This window comes from Sebastes fasciatus, chromosome 2 (genome assembly GCF_043250625.1).
Source record: "Sebastes fasciatus isolate fSebFas1 chromosome 2, fSebFas1.pri, whole genome shotgun sequence".
In the NCBI taxonomy this organism is placed as follows: Eukaryota; Metazoa; Chordata; class Actinopteri; order Perciformes; family Sebastidae; genus Sebastes; species Sebastes fasciatus.
In genome coordinates, this window is record NC_133796.1 from 34,512,940 (window position 1) to 34,535,222 (window position 22,283).

General features: G+C 37.4%; 2 protein-coding genes across 4 annotated transcripts in view; one reads left to right on the forward strand and one right to left on the reverse strand.

Moving 5' to 3' along the window:
• Positions 1-2,061: 2,061 nt before the first annotated feature.
• cln6a (CLN6 transmembrane ER protein a) lies at positions 2,062-15,493 on the reverse strand. Its single transcript, XM_074622037.1, has 7 exons — positions 15,356-15,493; positions 12,497-12,617; positions 12,277-12,375; positions 8,648-8,836; positions 4,697-4,752; positions 3,239-3,361; positions 2,062-2,454 (listed from the first exon to the last, which is right to left on the reverse strand). Exons 1-7 carry the CDS (start codon positions 15,475-15,477, stop codon positions 2,184-2,186), a joined length of 981 nt encoding a protein of 326 aa, XP_074478138.1. The 5' UTR covers positions 15,478-15,493; the 3' UTR covers positions 2,062-2,183.
• LOC141759680 (neuronal acetylcholine receptor subunit alpha-7-like) overlaps positions 15,449-22,283 on the forward strand; it is a 39,116-nt gene continuing 32,281 nt past the window's right edge. The window contains exons 1-2 of one of the 3 annotated variants that reach the window (XM_074621974.1): positions 15,449-15,598; positions 16,902-17,075. Coding sequence is in view for 1 of the 3 variants with exons in the window: in XM_074621959.1 (XP_074478060.1) it covers positions 20,814-20,868 (55 nt within the window). In the remaining 2 variants the exon portion in view is untranslated. Of the gene's footprint in view, positions 15,599-16,901; positions 17,076-20,678; positions 20,869-22,283 lie in introns of those variants that run through there. The other 2 variants (XM_074621966.1, XM_074621959.1) reach the window with 2 other exon arrangements.

Consider the following 22,283-nt stretch of genomic DNA (forward strand, 5'->3'; position numbering starts at 1 on the left):
ATATCAGATCCACAGGGCTGCATTGTCCTTTCCCTTTCAACCCCACCACTCAGATAAAAGGAACGGACCAATTATTACCAGTCACCATATGATACCTCTGTGTAGTTTGTAACCACATAAATAGTAAGATTTTAAATCCTTTTAAAGAGGACCTATTGTGCTAATTTTCAGGTATTTGTATATACTTGTGTTTTTGGTTTCTACTAGAACATGTTTACATGATTTAATGTTCAAAAAAACTTTACTTTTATCATACCGGCTTTGCTGCAGCAGCACCTCTTTTCACCTGTGCCAAACTAGCCTTTATGCAAATGTGTTACGTGGTGATATCACCACGTTACGGAAGAAAAGGTGGGACTTCAATCGAGGCGTTTCAGGCAGTTCAGGAGCAGTGTTTCTGTGGGGGAGAGTAACTCCCTTTGGCGTGGACTTTGGACTTTGTAACTTTAAAGAACTTTTACATGGACAAAAAACTATATATCACTGAAGGAAAGGGCACAAAAAAACCCACAAAAGCTTAATAGGTTCTCTTTAAAGGCAGAATGAGTAGGATTGTCCTAAAAAATCAATGTATAGACTGATACCAAAATAATCCCTCTCAATCATCACTTATGACCCACTAGAGGTATGTGGCTTTATCTGCAGAGACGCTGCCCTCTGCCTGCATTTTCTTATTTTGCTGTGTTTGGGACGTTTCTGGGCATCAACCTCTATAAAAACATAGCGACTAGGGGCCAGATTGTAAGCACGCATCCACGAGGAAGCTACGAAAATGATGACAGTGCTGAAAAAATGCCAAGCGTACAAAGCATCGTTCCAAAACGAGAGTGAATCCGTGGTTGGCTCTCAGCTGCTGGCGAGCACTCTAAACCTAACTGCGATCAGGGGGGCACGTGGCGGGGAGGACGGGCCAACTTTGAATGTTGTGTTTACAAACCACAAACGACAAATCCTACTCATTCTGTCTTTAACTACATGTGTTAACAAATAAAATTGTTAAGATAATATAGAAATGTATTAATCCCAAAGGAAAGTATTTTGCCAGAGATTGCTCAAAATTACAACATAAGAATAAAAATCAAATAATAGTAATAAATATAAAATGTACAAGAAGTCATATTTATAACAGTGCAAAATAGAATAGCAATAAGAGTAAGATACATTTAGTAAACTAAGAAAGAAAAGTTACAACATAAGAATAGAAACAGGACTAAAAATATAAAGTGTATAAGAAGTAATACTAACACCAGTGCCTAATGGAATAACAATAAGAGTAAGATCAATTTAGTAAAATAAGTAAACCAGTGCAGTAAAAGTAATATTGTACATGATATTGAAAATGATAGCTCTTTATAAAGATAGTTGATTTAAAGCACATTCGGGGTCAAATAAGGTAAGTTAATAGAAAAATGTGAGTAATAACCAGCAAGTAGTAGAACAATTTCAACATTTTAATTAAGATAAACGTACATAAAATGGAACCAGTGAGGAGCCAGTAACTAAACAGTATTTTACCAGCAACAAAATCATCTTAAGCAAAGGAACAATACTGTACAAAACTGTACAAGAACTCAACATGTAAAAAACAAATCCGCAAAGTAACAATTTAACAAAATAATTGTTTGTTTGTATCCCAAAAGTAATCTGCTCGTGTTTCCTTGACCTTTTGAATAATGTAAAAGCATCTGTACAATAGTCTTCTTTTCATTGTGAACACTGTAATAAACACATCATGACAAAAATAAAGAACAGTAGGTTGTCAATGAGTGCATGTTGGCAGTAGGGCTGGATTATAATAGCACTAAAACCACATATGGAAATGTGATAGTTCACAGCTCTACTGCCTGAATGAATTGACAATATAGATTTCATTTAAATCTGTCAAAGCGTGAAACCTTAAATACCTGAGACAAGTTATTCTTTTTCTTTAAATTATAGCTTTTAAACAGTTTTTCTATTTAGTATTCTGTTTTTAAATCATATTTTTATACACTTTCTTTCTATGCCTTTCTGAATAACTGTACTTGTTGATTACTTACAGTAATAGGGTCCCAAACCCTCAGGAAATCTGCTGAAGAAAGAAAAGATATGAATCAGCCAGGTCATACAAACGTAAGTGGCTTCTGATTCAGATCTCTTTTTTTCTTCAAACCCAGAGGTATTCAGACCTGGCCGGATGTAACTCAATGGTTCTCCTTGATATGTAAGGTGTAGTAGGACCAGGGCTCTGGCACATAAATGAGTCCGGGGTACTTTTTACGTAGCACCGGGTCGTTCCACAGATAGGCCACCCACAGCACCACCAGCAGCACAGTAATACTGAAACTACAGAGCAGGAACAGGCCGTTGCTGTCTGGGCTGAGGCCTTCACGCTGTTGATGTATCACCATGCCAACCATGGCAAGGAAGGTGAGGAGGAAAAGTTCAGTGATTTGCCCTTCAGTGACCAAGTACCTGGAAGAAACGAAGAAACGAAGAAACTTTAGACATCTGTTGTACAATGAAAATGTTCACTTCACTCATCACATTAGCTGTTAAATTCCAATAAAAAATAACTGCTTTTCCAAAAAAGTGATGACTTTTTGAGGAGAGCAGCATTGATTTGAATTTCTGCACGAAGTGAAGATGGAAATAACAGCTTGTTTTCATCCCCACAAAAGAAGCCATATGGTGCTAAAGTACACAACCATATTCATTTTGTTGAATATAAAATACAGACACTAAAATTGTTCCAGTCAGTAAACAGTGCGACTTAAATTGGTTTTGTCAAACTTTCTTTTTTGTCATTATGTAAGTGACCTTTTGTAAACAATGTATTTGCAAACACTACATCACACTGTTTACTGTCAATCATCTGACAACAGAAGGAAATGCTCTGTCTAAATGCTACTTTATTATGACATATGTCATTTTCTTTATGTCAAAGATATCCTTTATTCACACTTTCCTTCTCTTGAAGAAAAGTGTGAATAAAGGACATCTGTTGCTACTGCTGCTTTCATACCGATCTCCATTCGCTATCTTTGATTACGAAACTAAATTGAAATCAAGTACAAAGCCCTTCTTATGTCATGGACAGGGGAGGTATTTCTAAAATGTGGATTTACTAAAGAACACCATCAGATTTCACTGATCCTTTATAGATTCATATCACCCAGGCTACTGCAAAGACAGCCTTTAAAAAAAACATGTATTCATGGACACACAAGGTATTCAAAGACTTCAGAAAGCGACTGACCAATAGTAGAGGGCGCTGGGTCCCAGCAGCACACAGCCCGAGACAGGGATCTTCTTCTGTTCTTTGTCCTTGGTGAAGCAGCCGGTGAAATACATGAAGAGAATGATGAAGAAAGGAATATACCTAGAGCAAAACGAGAGGCAGAGACTGATTAGATTCCAAGATTTCTTTGTAAAGGGATGATGCAAATCTGGCACGGCTTTTCACTCAAAAGATAATTTAACTCAACAAAATAAACCTACTAGAACTGATAATAAATTGATGATAAACTGATGATTAGTCAATCAATCAATCAACAAAAAATAATTTGTGACTATTTTGATAATTGAATGATTGTTTCTGTCATTTTTTAAGTAAAAAATTGTGACAAAAAATACCAAACATTCTCTGATCCGACCCTCTCAAATGACATTTGAAGCATATAAAAATGGACAACATGACAGCTCCCCAAAAGTGAAGCCAAAACATCTGGATCGCCCCCTGGTGGCTGGCTGCAGTATAGGTCATAATCCCGCCCCCTGCATGTTAGAGGATGGGACATGAGCCAAACTAAAAAAGTCAAAGTACACATTGAATACATTTTCCCAAAGACGATTTCTGTCATTTTAGGTAGTTCTTATCACGCTGATGTATGTTCACGTGTTAATTTTTCTGATACGTTTGGTTTTAAATGAGTTACTTGCTATAAAAAGAGGGGGAGACGTGATGATTGACAGGCTCGTGTATTGTACGAGAGAGGAGATGATACTTTAACTTTCCATAACCGTCACGAGTATGTGTAATAGAACATGTGTCAATTTGATCAGAAATGTATTTACTGAGATATTATGGCTAGTTGATGTGTCTTTCTAGCCAAACAGCTACTGTGGTGCTAACGTAGCAGCTAAGTGGCTCATGCTAACAAGACAAAAGTGAGCATGGCTCACATACCCCCGCTCACTGCTTGACCCCTACTAAAGTAGGGCCAAAGGTTTTGCCCTTTAGGAACTAATGGTATTAGTCTATTGAGCACAATGTAGCTGGTTATTAGCTCACCTTCCTCAAGTCCAGGGTGCTCTAAACATTTTGGGCACCCTGGACTCCGAGTTCTGCTCCGGAAACGAAAGTATGACACGCGAACGGACAGAAGGACGGACACGCGGAGCGCTATATAACCCCGACTACATTGTCGTGGGGGTATAACAAGCTGTGGCCGTACTCAGCTCGTGATTGGCTGGGGCATGTCTGTGGGCGGGACCTTGATACCGTGGCTCCAGCCCCTGATCATTTTGGCTTCACTTTTGTACAGTGGGAGGAAGTGGAGACGCGCACACTGCTCGTATGACGATCTCCACTGTGTTCAAATTCTCTGAATCTACACTTTAATGGATTTCTCAAAATCATGTGTTTTCAAAAACACAAAATTCATAACAAGCAGATTTATCATTCACATTTAAACAGTTTATCATAAAGACGTACCACATCAAGTGTCCCAGCTGTTCGTCATAATAATACAGCAGCTCAAAGGAGTCAATCTGTGAGGGAAGGACAAAAATAAATTAAATGTTACCAAATAATACAACATGAACAGGTATGTTTCAACTGCACAATATACTGTATGTTATTCTGCGTTGGTAGGGAAGCACTGTGGTCTTATGCAACAGTGCCACCTACTGTTCTAGTATGAATATGATGTAAATCATATGACATGGCCTTCACAGTCATAGTTAATATGGCATTTATACTGTACATTTCAAGAAATATTCTTATTCACTTCTCATTTATACTATTTTTGCATTTATATTTAACACACTTTATATATCCCACTTCTCAGCATTTTGCATTTACTTATTTACACTGGTTATATATTTTATGTGTTTGATGCACATATTTGTATATATTTCTTATTTTTATTATTTTTCTCTACATATATTGTGTTATATTTCTGATTGATTCATTCACCAGATCTCAACCTAGTTGAACGCCTAGTTGGGCACCTTGTTAGACGGCGCACTCACGCCATCATCATCAAAACAAGAAATGAGGGAATCTCCTTTGCCAAGGCAGCCGAAGACACTTTGTTTGTTTTTTTCCCATACATTTTTCATCCATCTAGTTAAACACCGCGCCCGTTTCACCAAGGTAAAATGTATTGATCGACTCCTGCAATATGTGATTAATCCCACCTGCTTTTTGCTCCACTATGACATTTATTCAGGCACTCCCCAAACCCTCTTGACGCTGTTCACATTTTCCTGTAGGGCTGCAACTAACGGTTATTTTCATTGCAGATCATTCTTATTTTGTCCACAACTCAATGATATTCAGTTTACTGTCATAGAGGAGTAAAGAAATCAGAACATATTCACATTTAAGAAGCTGGAATCAGAGAATTTGGGCTTTTTTTTTCTTACAAAATTAGTCAAACCGATTAAATCGATGATCAAAATAGTTGGCGATTAATTTAATAGTTGACAACTAAACGATTAATCGTTGCAGCTCTATTTCCCTGTTCAGTACCTTATTTTCAAAATGATTTATATTAAAAATTTAGTGTCAAATCTTTCTTCATCTACATTCAGTTTTAAAAGCTGTGTGTGTGATAATATAAAATTACAACAACAATTGCATTGCTTCCTCTGAGGTCAATCCTCATTAAAAGGTGAATGTGCTAATCAATTAATTCCAACATTTAAATCAATGCCCCTCAGGACCTCTTCATGCACTTTTATAATGTGGCGTTTAATCTCTTCAAAGAAATTCTATCAGCGATGCACTTGGCTTCCTCGTAATTAACTGAAAAAAGAGGCATTACAAATAATTGTTGCTTTTCGACATGCATCAATGAGTATGAAATCTGAAAGTATTATGAGTGCACACACTGTAGACCTGCAGACTTGTATAAACTAATTGCACTGCTCTTAAAAACAAGCAAATAATAAAACAATTGGACAGTTGGTTTGAATTTACAAAACTTAAATTAAACAACTGCTAACTCTGCACTAAAAGCACCATATAATCACTTCTCAGAGTTATAATTTCAGGCGGGAAAACATCATTCCTAGTGTGTATACCTGAAATTAAAGTTCAGTTTGTTTTGATATATTGAAAACAGGGTTTGGATCATATGTAAGTCATCTAGGTATCAATGATACATGTATTACACCTACATAAGAGGCACAATAGGATGCTTATTTGCATCCTATTGTGCCCCTTTTGTTATTCCTTGACCAGACAAACTCAAACTAAAAGACATGTAAGTCTACCAATGATTCACCAAGTATTGTGCAAGAGGTCACTGAATGCAAGGACACCATCAGTAATAGACTCTATATACTGTATAGAGTCTATACTATATACTATAGACTATTGTATTCTGTCACTGCAGCACCTGTTCTCTCGCTGAGCTATCACTCAAAATGCTCTGAAGAAACAATACAAAAATGTCTTCCAGCTTCAGCATCACTTGTCCCTGAACAGGTTTCTTAAACGTCCACTCTTAATACACTTAAAACAAATGTCTCGGTCCAAATGTATGGTAGGGAGTAGGGAATCAGACTCTTGAACAACTACACTTAAATTAATGTTGGTTGTAGAGTTATCACGTTATTGCAGTCCATCAAAACATGTTTTATAATTTCTGGCCTTAACCTGATCTCTCCCATTAAAGCAGCAGTAGGTAGAATATTTTTGGGCAAAAATTCCATTATAATCTTTCAGCATATTGTAATTCAAGTGCTCTGAGAGATAACTAGACTTCTGCACCTCTTCGTGGCTCTGTTTTCAGGCTTTAAATAATCTAGCCCGTGACGGAAGACTTTGGCCAATCACAAGTCATTTCAGAGAGATTGGCTGTTCATTCAACGGAGCTGTCAATCACTCGTGAACTCCGTTCAAACGGTCAAACTAGGCAGCGCTGATAAAATATGAATTCATATTCTGTTACTGTAATGCCTATTTCTCAGTTTTCAGAAACATCTTGTAGTGTACTGTTTAGCTGTAAAATGAGAAAGTTTGCTCCGGCTGGTGGGCGTTGCTTGGTATTTCCTCAACAGATCTCAACATTGCTGCCGGGTCACATTTCTACAGTTTAACAGTACACTACAAGATGTTTCTGAAAACATTTGAGGCGAGAAATAGGCATTACAGTAACAGAATGTTGATTCATATTTCATCAGCGCTGCCTAGTTTGACCGTTTGATCAGACTTAGCGAGTAAGTGACAGCTGCTCAGAGATGGCAGGCTCCAGCTTGGCTCTGATTGGTTGTTTTCCTCCGGTTTGTGAAATCTTGCAGATGTCATTAGGAGCACCGGAGGACACAGAGGCACGTGATTTTTTCCAGATTATCCGTCTCATGCACTACTGTCAGGATATAGTAACTCTATCCATATAGTGACAGGATAGAGTTAAATTGTATTTGTTCCAACTTGCCTACTTCAGCTTTAACCTTTTGTTTGCTTTTGTTCTCGTACTGACAGTCATACTAATGGTTGCACCACTGGCCAGGAAGCAGTAGAGAGAGATACAACAAGACCTCAACCTTCAGAGCTTGGGGTCAAATCAAGCCATTGCCAGTCTTAACATGAACAAATAGACCGTTTCAATGGAATGACATTGCTCGGCAACAGCTTGGGTACATGTTTACTTCCTGTCAGCTTATGTCATTAACATACACTGCAACAGAAAATATACATCAACAACTTTGAAATGATCCATAGAACTTTTCATTGCCATTCTGTTGCTAGAGCAACAGCTTTAGTCCAAGATTATTTCCTGTCAGCTACTGCATTAACGAAGACTGCAACAGGAAATACAAAGGGGCCCATTTAGAATGTTTATGTTAAGTTTGAAAAGGTCTATATACTGTAATAGTCCTGCCTCCTTCTATCCTGCCCCAGATGTGCCAAACATCAACCTTTAATATCTTGTTGACAACCACATCATTGTCAAAGGTATGATGCTCTGTGTTTAGTACGGGAACCAGGATGACAAAAACAGATGTGATAGCAATGACAGAGCAGAGAGAAAAATAAGCAACACTCCTGCACAGCGGTATCAATTCTGCTCGATCAAACAAGTATGACGATACTGATGTTTTGTGTGGCGTGTTGTTGTCAGTTTGTGTCATAGGCGGACAAGAAAAGCTCTTTTTCTTTTCTTTTTCTAAGGCACTGAACTGTCTCTGGAGTCACGACAAGCAACACAAACAGATTTTTGTTGTATGACATTATGACAGGTAATAAACAAAATATATGAATAAATTGTGTAAAATGTGTATAGGGACCAGTAGTTGTATCACCCACTAGCCAAACATGACCAGCAGAAAGAAATACTGAAAAGGAAATCTGACAAGATTTTGGCAATTTTCTCAGGGTATCATCATGGAATAAAACTGTACCCCACTCTACTTAAACAAATCATACACTCACCAGTGAGGCCGGTTTGAGGTCTCTCATGATGGGGTTCTCTCTGACTGACAGGTGGAGCCGGTAGTCGCTCAGGATGAGCCGATGGTTGATGGAGTCTCCCACCAGGTGGATGCTGGCTCCCATGACAAAAATGATGATGCAGAGGTAGACCGCTGAGCGAGGCAGCACTTTGGGACTGCGCTTAATCAGCTGAATGGAGGAGTAACACACACATTCGGTATATATGACACCAACTTATCCATTACTGCTTCAATTGTTTTAGTTACAAGACTGCGGTAACGTGAGCCGCCAACCGTGATAACGCTGTTCGCCATCCTTACAATAATAACACTACTTTAAGAGCAACGTCAGACGGTGGCTGGCGGTACCAAGGTTTTGCACTCTGCGGCTCACGTTACCGCAGTTTCATAAGCGTGTCTACAGTCAGTGTTCTTCAGGTAACATAAAGACGTGAAAGGCTCTCTCTAGAGCCAGTGTTTGGTTTGAGCAACATGGCGGACTCCTTGAAGAGGAACCGATCCCTATGTAGATATGAAGGGCTCATTCTAAGCTAACAAAAACACAATTCTTAGTTTCAGGTGATTATACACTAATGGAAACATAGTTATGAATATTGTATTCCATTTCTGCTAATAGATCTCCCTAAATGCTACACACCGTTCCTTTAAGAAAAGCACGTAACTTGCTTTATTTCAGATATTTCAGCCTGTTTTCTTCCCATTTCTCTCTGCAGTTCTTGTCAGTGCTATGATGTGGCAGACTGCAGACATTCAGGAATCCCTCCCCAGGTCTTTGTGGTTGTGTGGAAGAACCACACCAATGTGCCTTGAAAAGCAGGTATGTCACTTTGGGCTACCTTATAACTTTGTGTCAAGTGTCAATTTAGCATTAGAAAAATCAGCAATAGGAAAACAATGCACAACATCTTTACTGAGGGCATTTTGATACCCAACGTGAACCGAGGCGAACCAAAAAGGGCCTGTATCACCTAATGTAGTCAGGCAGCTTAGAGTTACAGTACCAGTAGGCTTCACTAAGAATACCATTAACATGTCGGATAACCCGTCTCATAAAGCTGATAATCAACCGGCTCACTTAACCCAGGGTTTGCTACACTATGATTATATTCTAGGGATGCCCCTTAGTCAATTAGTCAACTAATCGGTCATTTTGGTCTTAGTCAACTAAGTTTTCTTTAGTAGATTTTTTTATGCTTTTTTCTTGCTGAATGACTTATTTCCAAGAAACTTATGAGCACACCTCTGGTAAACACAAGATTTAAAGTGGTGCTTTTGTGTGATTCTTTGTGGAGAAACTCAGTTTCCCAGATCTGGGGTCTCATTTATAAAACAGTGCATAGGATCCATACTAAAAATGTACATGCGCACAAAAGCCGAAAATGGCGTACGGCAAAAAAAAATCAGACTTATAAACCGTGCGTACGCACACCTGCACGCAATGTTCCCTTTATAAATCACACTCCACCTGGAAATGTGCGCACGTGAATCCGCCTCATATTCCGCCCACTACACGCCCACTTTCAACCATAAATGGTCGATGCAAAGCACCTCATGAATGTTTCTGCATGTGAATGAGCATGTTGATCAGTGGTTCTTTACGGTGAATCACGGCGACTACCGAGAGGAAGACAGATAAAAGGAGTTTTTCTGACACAGAGATGGAGGAGCTTGTAGGTGAGGAGGTCTCTGAACCCTCGTTCCCTCCTGATTCTCTCATTCACGTCACGTAGTCCTCACAGTGCCGGTATATCCACCAGCACCATGCAGCATGTTCCGAGTCTCACCGCTGTGTTTATATATTTACAGCAATCAGACTGATCCATTCACTTAAAGTGATCAAGACAGTCAGTAATATCCCCCACCTGGATATCATTAGAAAAAGGAAGTTTGACAGGTGTACACTATTTATTTATTTATTTAGGTTATGGTGAACTTGTCCTGCATTATGATTAGGACTGATAATGATAATGAGGATATGGAGAGTAACGATTGTGTGAGAGCTGTCACTGGCTTCATTTACACACTTTGTTAATTTACACAATCCATAGTGGTGAAGATGTGCCGGGTGGAGGTGACTGGAGGAGGCAGAGTGGCGCACCGCAGTGGCGCACTGGAGACAGTCTGATAGTTGCATCGGATAGTTGTTTTCATTTTGAATATGTATACTGTATCTGTCCCTATCTAATAAACCATACATAAATTAATAAGTCATGTCATCACTGCAGCGATTTTACACAACAACTTTATGAAAACGAATATGGTACTTGGTGATATCTGCACACTATTAGAAGATATTATTAAAACTGTTGGCGCTCATGTTCTGCCATTCTTTAATGCTATTTGATATAATCTTGGATTTATACAACCTATGATGATGATTTCAACAGCTGCTCCACAGCACAGCTGACTGCGACTGTCGGTAGTCCGGTCCTCTCCTCTGAGCTCCAGAGGTGGAGGACGTGATGGAGACAGCGCTGATGAGATATTGAGCGGAATTTGCTTTGGGGTTTGAGTTTATCTTTCACATTTGTAAGGTGCTTATGGAATAGTTATGGCCCACTAGCACAAAGAACACTGCTGTTTTAAATGTTTATGATAAAGTGGATATAAGTATGAAGTGAAATTAAATGTGTGAGAGGCATCATTATAGGTATAATGACATTTAATGTCTACAGTCTGGCTTCAATTCATCTGCGTCTCCAGTTTCCCCTGCCTCGGTGCCTCCATAACATGCGTACGCATGGGTCAAAGTTTCCGTACCGGTGCGCACATTCTCCCGTCAAGTTTGTTTTTATAGATCACAACTGTTGCGTGGGAAGTGGCCCCGTTTTGTGCGTACGCAACGGTTATAAATGAGACCCCTGTTGATTAAATCAACTAAGCGATTAGTTGACAAAATCATATGAGTGTTGGTCGACTAAGAATTTCTTTGTTTGAGGACCGCCCTTTTATTTTCACATGAAAGAGACAGAAAAAAAGGCTTCAGCAGGCTACATACAGAGTGTATGTAAAATATTTCTTATTCAGTCATGTCAGGTTTCCCTGCAGTGATGGAATAAGAGTGCAAAGGCGACCCGCAGTGAACCAATCACTGTCAGGGAACCTATCAGGAATGTAAGACTTTCAGCATAATTGATATGCAGCAGTAAAATGTCATTCATAATTGGCCCCTAGTGTTAACCGTGTCTTAAAGCAACTGGTTGTGCTGCAAATATGTTCTGTATTGCTCATATGAATGTCATGGAGAGCAAAGTGATTTCCTGATATGAAATGAAAAATGTTTTTGTGCTCTTTGTCACTAGCAGCACTCGTGTCCATGCTGGGGTCTATTATACCCGTCTGTTGATTGGTTAGTGTTAGTAGGTAGTCTGTTTACATGTTTTGTTCTGGTGGCTACCATGGAAGGCCTGCTTTTAAAATGTAAAAGCTATTTCATTAGGAAATTATGTGTTCACTCACGTTTGGGCTTAATCGGTCTTATATGGAGAAGAAAAGCAAAACAAAATGCATGATTACATTATGACATTTTTTAGATATACTGTGAGAGTAACTTTATTGTCTCATACTGAATATTATTAGTGTCAAACACTTTGTTGTGTTAACACTTACCTTGAGCATTAGGAATGGTGTTATGACGTTATAGGCCATGTGGAAGTAGTCTCCAACACCGGGCCTGTTGAGGGGAAACCACTCCACAGGAACGATAATCTAATACATATATGATGACACCAAGAAACAATTTGGTGTTCATTGCTGTGTGAAATGTCATTTTGTTTTGCACTATTTAAAACTGCATGAGGTGAGTGAAACGTGCATTGATGCTCCTTACCGTGACAATAGGCCTTCCAAAGTCCAGTATCCAGTTCTGCAGTGTCAGGCAGAGCCACAGGTCAAAGTGGAAGTGCTTATTTTCCTGCTCTGGCACATTTTCCTTCAAACCATCAGGAGTGCTGTCAAACAGACATTGTGTTACAGTGTAAGTTGCTGAAATGAAGCAACATTACAAAAGCAAAGGGCAGCACAGAGGTTGAACGTTTAATAGACATGTTGGGAATACTGTAGTAAAGTAAGGTTTACTACATAGTGTTTACTACTGCAGTAAATTCAGGTTAAAACACACGGTGATCTTTGCTGCTTTTTGCTTATCTACTTTATTACTATTTTATGGCTGCAATCTATTTATTTGAATTTTCTTATACACAACATAACATTGGGCAGTGACATATGTATCCTCACAACATATAAGAATATCAGCAAGTCATAGCAGAGGCATGAAGTCCAAAGACAAAAAAGGGGAAAAAAATAATTAAAAATAATGTTAAAACATGATTAACTACTTGCAAAAAACAAAATAAAAAATGAAAAATGAAAAATGAAAAAAAGAGAGAAACATATAAAATATATACTTTATTCCTATTTTAAGTGTTTGACCACATCCGTCATATAAAAGGTAACTATGCACTTTGCTTAGCAATAATCATGTGTATACAAAGATGGTATGCGCAGATTTTGAAAGCTCCGAGTGCACGTCTTATGACGTGTTTGTTGACGTTGTCAGAAATAGCGAAGGAAACTCATTTTTCAGTACATTATAAGTTAATATGTTGTAATTTTAGTCGTATATTGTTTTTCTCTGTAATTATATAATATGTCTGAGGAAAATGTTGATATTCCCAACGGCCTCATCTTTTTCCTCTGACATTATGCCTTTGCATTTACTGCGTTATGTTACCCGCTTACTAGCTTGCTCAATTTTAGCCAACAGTAACGTTAATATTGCTGTTCCTTAGCAGCGGTGTTCTCACGACTTAGCCACTTGAACGCCAAGCATATTGTGTACACGACTTCCCTTGTTGTAAACATGACTTCACAAGTTTCATTTTAAGGCATCAATTGTTATATCTGCCATTTTGTCAGATCTGTATATAGAAAACATAGTTATTAATATTATATTTCATTTCTCCCAATACACCTTTTCAAACTTGACAACATAAACATTATAAATGGTCCCCTTTGTATTTCCTGTCGCAATGTTTGCTAATGCAGTAGCTGACAGGAAGTAAACTTGGACCAAAGCTGGATCAATTTTGTGCTGGCTAAATGTTGTGTTTTAAGGTATGGATGGCCCGCCCAAGTAAAGTCTATGTGTGAGAAACACTGCTTCCAATCGCTTATACATTTACATTTAGTTTATGTTTCACAAAACTAATATTTTTGTTGGGCTGTAAGTACTGAAACAGCTAAAGCAGCTAAAAAGGCTTTTGAAGCAGATATTTAAAAAATATATATATATAATATTTTTCATGTGAAACAAAGTTATATTAAAGTTTGTTTCATAAATGTGTATGATTGAATTTGTGCTCATTCGAAGACACTGTAATGAAATGCTGAACGACTTTGAAACAGCTCAGATATTTATTTATGACAAGGTCTGTGTTTCCCTGGCATAACAGGGGAATAAAAAACAGCAAAAACAAAATAAACAAAAGACTGGTAACAGCCAAATCGTTATTTTAAACCGGTATCAGCCCAGAATATCATAATTGGTGCATCCCTAATTTGCTGTATCTTATTTGTTTGTTTTATTTGTCTAAATCTTGTTTATGGTATCTCATCTTTTTCTGATTTCAGCATTGGTCAACATCATTCAATTTGTTGACCAATGCTGTTTTCACAGTTTCACAATTACTTCCACTTAAAATCTCAAAGGCAAACTGCTGTTTATTGGAAGTGTGTTTGGTTTGCTGCACACAAGCATACTGAGGCCAGAAAGAGATCATTCATTTCCAACCGAGGAAGGGACCTATATACAGCTTCCATGGATCTGCATCTCATCCCCCCAACAGGCACCAGCAAAACCTGTAGAGTTAATTGGCAAAATACTAAAATACAGTGAGGTGCTTTTTAATAGATAGATAGATAGATAGATAGTAACTTTATTGATCCCGAGGGAAATTCAAGTTTCCAGCATCACAGTTCCATAGTGAAAAACATGTTAGTAAAAAGGCAGTTAAAAAGTTAGTAGTGCAAAGTACAAAGAAATATACCAGATATAAAAATACAAGGAGATGAAGAAAAACTGTTAAAAGTGAATATAGTGCAGGGTAACAGCTGTGATACAGGACTATTAAAAGTGAATATAGAGCAGAAGAGACTGTTAAAATGAGTGTAGTGCAGGGTAACTCCAGTAGCTTAGTCTAAAGTGCACTGTGTGCATTATGTCTGCCTAATATCAGCTGTAAGAGTATGAGCCCGTCATCCAGCAGCATTCCTTCACACACACAAACGGGCATCTGGGGTCTGTTCCATTGTTGTTGTAGGTGCAAATATGCATTGTGGCGTCAAGGTGTGTAACAGGTGGTTCAGTCATGTGATAGAAAGGCCAAAGACTGACTGAAGCTAACCACAACCTCCAGTAGCAGCACATCTATTTATATCTGCCAATGCAACCCAGTGTTTATGCAGTCAGTTCCTGTTTATTAACCACAAACGGCTACTTGACAACAAACACGTTGATATGAGCCTGGAAGTTAAGACAGTTACTATGGTTACACCTTCGAATCTGCGCCCGTTATTCGCGTGTCCAACCGTTAACTTTGTCTGCAGTCGCGCCGCCTCCAGTGTCCGTTAATAACGTAATAACGTAATAACGTGAAACGTCAGCCTAACGTGAATGAAGTTTACAAACCTAGTATGTGTTTTCGTTTCGGTGCCTCTACGTTTTCGTATTTTCGGCTCCGTGTCATCTGCTTTCGGCGGCTCCGTGTTGACAGCCATCGTTGGTTTAGTTAGTTCTACAGTAATCATCATCTTGCTGTCTGTCACTACCAACCATTTCCTGGTGTCCGCCTTGTTCCCGCCTCACCGCCTCATCCACCAATCACAGCGCAGCAGCCTTGTCGAGGGCAGCGTTAACCCTGAGTCATGACTGGTAGGCAAACTCACCAACTTCAACCCAAATTAAAAACAAATCAAAAACATGTTCTACTTTGCCAAAGCTGTGCAGTATGGGGCTTGAAGTGAGCTGGATTTATTATAGAAATGTTCAGTGCTTAATTATAATTCATAATAATAATTATTATATTATTATTATATTGCTATAATAACAATTATTATAGTAATATAATAATTATATTAATTATATAGTTTATATCATGTTTATTTTTGTTTATAGCATATATTGTATATTGGTAGAATTTAATTTGTTTTATTCTTATTTTATTTTATTCTAACGTTTTTATCAATTCTTTGTTATTATACTGCTTATTTGCACCAACAAAAACAAAGCAAATTCCTAGTGTATACCTCTTACACAATTCTGATTCTGATTATTATATATTATAAAAATTGCATTTATACTCTGCTTTAAAACAAAATAAAAAAATTAATAAAAAATATCATTGCATTTTAAAATCAATAATTATATTTCCATATCCTGAATTAATAGAGTGCTGCAAGGATGACATTTTTGTAGGCCAACCCAGAAGGTAGCATCGCACCAGTTCCCGCAACAAAAAGACAGTGGGATTTTTTTGTTGGATTTTGGATTATTGCAGAAAATAAGCTCTGTGGCAAACAAACGTTTATTATCAACAATATAATATTCACAAATGAATACCACTTTTATGATTTTTGAAGTATAAATGCAATCGCCAGAAGTAAAAAGCTAACGTTAGGCTATAAACAAACTACACCACAGTCACATGACACAACACCACCACTAAGCAAAAGGCAGACTACTGTTCAGCGTGATGACTTTTAGTAGTCTCATTTAGCCACTAGTAAAAAAAAAAACACCTTTTTTAAGACACCTAAAAGCTTCAAATTTCATGAGTGGGGTATTTACTGATGTATTTTATGTCGTAGAACAAAACGTTTTCTTAAGCTTGTATTAACCACAGACCTTATTTCAGGCATCTAACCAAAAATCTATTTTTAAAAAAACAGTGACTTTGAGACGAGGGGACCGGAAGTGTAAAAATGCTAACTCATTTCCGGGTTTTATGACTCATTCCTGCAGCACTCTATAATTCATAATTTGAAAAATAAAATTGTGTCCCTAACCCCATCCAATGACACCTACCCATAACCTAACTTGAGTCCAAACATGAACCGCATGTAGTATCACCACAGGTAACACTATTTGAAAATAAAGGAAACATCATTCAAGGGGGAACAGACACAAGACCAGCACACTAACACAGGTGTTCTCCATTACTGTTTACTCTCCTCAGGTTGACACTGGGCGGCGCCACGCTGGGAGTTACATGAGGTCGCCCAAGTGAATGTACCAATAACAGTGATGAAGGTAACTTGCCCCACCTTATCAGGTGCAAAATGAGAGAGAGGGAGGTGTCAATAAAACAGTCTGCAAACGCCCAAACTGTGGTTTGAGAAGAGGTCAAAAGGTCAAAAATTAAACATTGCAAATCTTTTATTATTCCAGTGGCTTACAGCTCCATATAGTAGCCATGGAGGTTGGGGTAGCCAATTCATTTTATTAATTACACCTATGCTTTTGTTTTTACTGTTACATGTCAAAAGGCATACGGTTCCTCTGTCTGTCTACTAACCCTCAGTCCCAATATTTTAATTTATTTACTTCTTTAGTACAACATTTGTGAAGCAAACAGGTAATCATGGAATATGTAACCAAAGTAATGCTTTTTGTTGATTTACAGTCTTGTTATTAGAAGTAGTCCGTTGAGACAATACCTCCTGTTGTGGGGAATGCTATTAATAATGATTCAACCATCTGTTGTATGCTGCTCAGTTGAAAGCAGCAGTATGAAAGGATCTGTGTTCTCTGAGGAGTTAACAAAACAACAAAAGCTGCTCTTTGTTTTAAACTGTCCAGTTTTAGCTCACTTATGCATAAACAGCTTTTACTAATCTCAACATGTAAGCAGCCTACATCAATTCATTATTCAGCATCGAGAACTGAGACTAACAACTTCACATTGCTAATTGCCTCTGTAGCCTGGGAGGATTACAGATGTTTGGTCTCCTATAGTTTTTAGGGAAGGCAGTCTAAAACGTGTGAATATATAATGACGAGGTAATATCGACACAATCATGTAAAATAGTTCAGCAGCATGCTGAGTTTTGGATGCAAATTTGAATCTTTAGCAGCTTAACTGTTAAAGCACTGTCACTTTTGAAACTACAGTTCCTGATAGTCGTCCTGGCTCCTAAATCTGACATGCCTCACTTGTTTCTGTTAACAAGCCTTTTGCCACAAGCAACATCCCCTTATTTGATTTAAATAGACGCCGTGATGGAGGGTGGAGGTCCAACTGGAGCTCAGAGTGACAATCTTGACAATCATTTTTACATTTTTAGAGATTAAAGTATCAAAAGCCTTTATTAAATACATACAACTCCATTAACAGAAAATGGATGAAACACTATTATTAAATCTTTAAATGTAAACCTGTTCAGCCAGGCCTTTGATTAAGAATGGTTATTATTTTATTCACTTATTTTATTGTATTTAAGTTGTATGATTTTATTCTATTTTATTGTTATTTTATTGTATTTAAGTTGTATAATTTTATTCTATTTTATTATACATTTTATTAATTACTTATTTTATTGCATTAAATTTGTATAATTTATTCTATTTTATTGATATTTTATTAATCACTTATTTTATTGTATTTAAATTGCGTAATTTTATTCTATTTTATTATTTTATTAATCTAGTTTTTACTTCACACTGTTTTACTACTATTACCATTATTATAGATTTAATTCTTTTTTTAAATACATTTTTTATAATTTTATTGTCTCACGTGCATTGGTCTCAAATTATCAAATTGTTAAATTGCTGAACTGTTTCGCCTTTCCTGTTATTTTCATGGTTCACATTGTTCTGTCTTATTTTCGGCTTGTCAGTCATCTGTGAAGCACTTAGAACTGCACTAACCTGTATGAAAGGTGCTGTACAAATAAAGTGTCATTGATTAATTAATTGATAAACATTGACAGTAAAGCCTCATATTCCTGACAAGACTAGTAAGCAACATTTAGATGGTTAAATATTAATAATATTGTCACACACACACAGGCACATGACCAAAACCTTATTAGCAGTCTAATAACATTTTGACTTTTGTATACATTTAATTACTCTGCCACACTGATAAAAGCATGATTAAATGTGTTCGGCAGAGTAATTATCATGTGACTACAGTACATCCTTGTCACGGGCTGAGGAAGCATATCATTTGACATGCAGGGCACATACACTAGCCTCACTACCTTTTAATCAACTCTTTTCAAACCTGTCTCGAGCAGAATATATAGCGCCATTAAATTAGTCGCCACGATCCAAAACAAACACATCAGAGGGCAAATTACATTTATATTTGTGTTTACCTTCAGGTACAGCGTGTTTATGCAGATATCAGCTCATGCACGTGTAGTGAAGGTTAACCACCCGTTCAGGACACCTATTTTATTGTGGTATTGTTGGTTGTGTATTTGTCTCTAATCTGGCTGTATGGTGATACAGGTGCTGTAGAGGTGGAGGATGCACCATCCAACCATCCAGGGTGAAGTGTTCCCTGCATCATGTTGCGTATTGTTGATATAGATTTTTTTTTGTTCTGTTTTTTAAGAACTGAGGTCAAAAATGAGATCGATGACCTTGGACCACAAAACAATCTGAGCAGCTGAGTCTCCCTGACTTTGACTGTGGTAAACACATTTGTTGGGGACAGGAAGTAGCAGTCAGAGTATCTGTAAACATCAAAGAATATGTGCAGTTCTTACAAAATTAGACTGATAAACAGCAGAAAAAGAAGTATCCATGCATCAACTAAACTTTCAAAATACAGCTGTAATTCTGTTCAGTCGCCAGCAGATGTCAGCTTTTTTTGCAAAAAGTTCATGTATTGTAGCTCAGTGTGATGCTGTACAACTTTTTTTGGTAATATGTATTTATTCATTTAGCAGGTACAATGATTTTTTCTATTATTATTTAATTATTTTTTCATTTTGTCCCCCCTGATCCCACATACCATTTAGACATTACAACATACACATTTTTATTTTATTCTTATTTTATTGTTGGTCATTGGTGCTTTAAATATAGCCTATATACATAAAATATTTTCATATACACCTATTGTTTTCCACTACTTGTATACATAACATTCCTGTCTGTTCCCCACCTTTATTTGTCCAGCTTTGTTGTCTGTTCCTAGCTTTTATTTAAATTTTTGTGTAAGTACGCTTAGAGAGATGCATAAAACCAAAGTCAAAGTCCTTGTATGTGTGTACTTGTCGAATAAAAACTGATTCTGATTCAATTTAATGACAAAAAGAAAAAGGAAAAATTAATATTAAGACAAATAATAATAGCCTAATAATATAAAAATAAAAAAACAAGACGGGAATAAATATAAATATATATAATTAAATATTATAAAATAATAAATCAATTAAAATTATATAACCAACCCTTACTTTTTAACATAGTGGATAAGTTAAGGAAAAAACAAAAAAATATGCAACACTACTGCACTGTAAATGATTTTAAATGTATTCACCAATGTGGTCACCAGTTAGTGAATGCTCCATTTGTCCCATTCTGACTTTAACTAAACTAAGTAATTAATTAATTATGACGCTGTACAACTTTTTCAGCATCCCTGTGCATCATCTTTCAAACTCTTTAAACTAGAAAAGTGATGCAGTGGACAAGCAGATTAGGCTCTATTAGGCCTAGTTAGTGACTAATAGACAAAAACATGCATTTGCAGCAACAGTATGTTCCATATGGAGATGGACTAGACATGTTTGTACGTTTCTAAACATAGACTACTCTACAGTATGTAGTATATACAGAACTAGTGTTTTCCTCTATCAGTAGGAGCATGGTCAAGCAGAGAGGCAAACTGTCCTACTGTATGAGTCCTAATGCTGCTACACATCTCATGTCTGTCCTGCCAAACAGCAGCTATTCATTAGGAGGAGGAGTTATTTAATAGACCCACACACACACACAGACAACCACACAACCACACACACACACCCACACCCACACACAACCACCCACAGTATGATCATCCTCGCATCCCGGCAGGTTCACAGATGAGCTGAGAGTGTCTCTGCTCTCACTGGTCGCTCCTCGGTTCAACATGGACTCAGTGAATCTGCTGCTCCTCCTCGCAGTCGCCTCCTCCACAGTGAAAGGTACAGTAGGCTCAGCTCTCAGCTCTCACCGTGCGCTTTAATTGATCATTAACTCCCCAAAACCTGGGGGGTCTTTATTAGGAGGCTGCTTGTTGCCTTTATCTTGCGTTTTCTTTGCGTATTGTGTGTGCGTAATGAGCCTGCTGCGCTCTGGATTGATTTGCATTGCCTACCTGTTGTGTGCCAAACACCAGGTTTTGGTAACATTGTCGTTATTTATGGTATTTTTTTTTTGCTATTTACTAGTAGCCTATATGTAAATATTAACTAATATAAAGTATATTATTGGGGGTTATTTTTCTTCTTTTTTTAACCTTTTAATGAACTTGCATTAATCTTTATTAAAACAGATTCTAGTAAAATTGACAGAAGTATATCAAAGTTAACCCCTTTACTTATCATTCCGCCCTCTTTTTAGAGGACTAAAGGTGGGAGACTGAGGATGTTCAGGGGTAGATAAATAGTCAACAGTAGATGTCACATAGAGGTGGTATACATCATCTGAAAGCTGAACCTGGAGGTTAATTTGAGCTGCAGGTCAGCACTGTGTGTCAAGTTGTTCCAGTCATTAATAAGAAATAACAATGAATTAATAAATTAATCTATTCAAATAAATCCTGAAAGTGTTAAAGAGCGTAGAACATGATGAATGCAGAATTGATGGTCTTTCCCATGCTCTGTTATGTCTCATAAATTGTTGCAGCAATTATCAGATTGATACCATTTGTTGCAAAGATTTGGTGCCTAATTTAACAAATTTTTTTTTTTTACCATTTGTGAATTGATAAAAATGATCAATAATCCATCCAAAATACCACATTAAGACACCAAGACCTTGAGGAACACCATAGAAAAATCCATGCTGTGATTTGGTATCAAAAACTTTTGACATTTGGAGATTTCTGCAAGAATTGCATTTTCGGCGATTGGATGGCGAGCACTTCTGTTCTGGAAACTGCTCAGAAACTCCCTTATTGTCAATCTACATAGGAAAGCCATCCATCCTCTGAATGCTCTAGGTCTCTAGTTTGTGGTTGTAAAGTTTTATGAGGCTGTGATTATCCTAGAGGTCACCACAGGTCATTTTCTGACTGCTTGTTTTTTGCCCTAAACTGCATGTGATTATCATAAAGTGGGCATGTCTGTAAAGGGGAGACTCGTGGGTACCCATAGAACCCATTTTCATTCACATATCTTGAGGTCAGAGGTCAAGGGACCCCTTTGAAAATCACCTTGCCAGTTTTTTCTTGCCAAAATTTTGTGTAACTTTGTATCTTCCCGACAAGCTAGCATGACATGGTTGATACCAATGGATTCCTTAGGTTTTCATGTTTCAGCCCGCAACAACCTCTGAAAGACAGAATATCGGCCAGGGTCGGAGTTTTAAGGGTTTTTTAACCACCCAAGTTTTCAAC

Excerpts from the sequence above, each read along its gene's own strand:
- cln6a (XM_074622037.1), bottom strand. The coding sequence starts at position 15,477 with ATGATGATTACTGTAGAACTAACTAAACCAACGATGGCTGTCAACACG. Across the intron at positions 4,753-8,647 it reads ACCTCAAACCGGCCTCACTG|ATTGACTCCTTTGAGCTGCT; the intron begins GTGAGTGTATGA and ends CTTCCCTCACAG. Across the intron at positions 3,362-4,696 it reads CAGCTGGGACACTTGATGTG|GTATATTCCTTTCTTCATCA; the intron begins GTACGTCTTTAT and ends GTTTTGCTCTAG.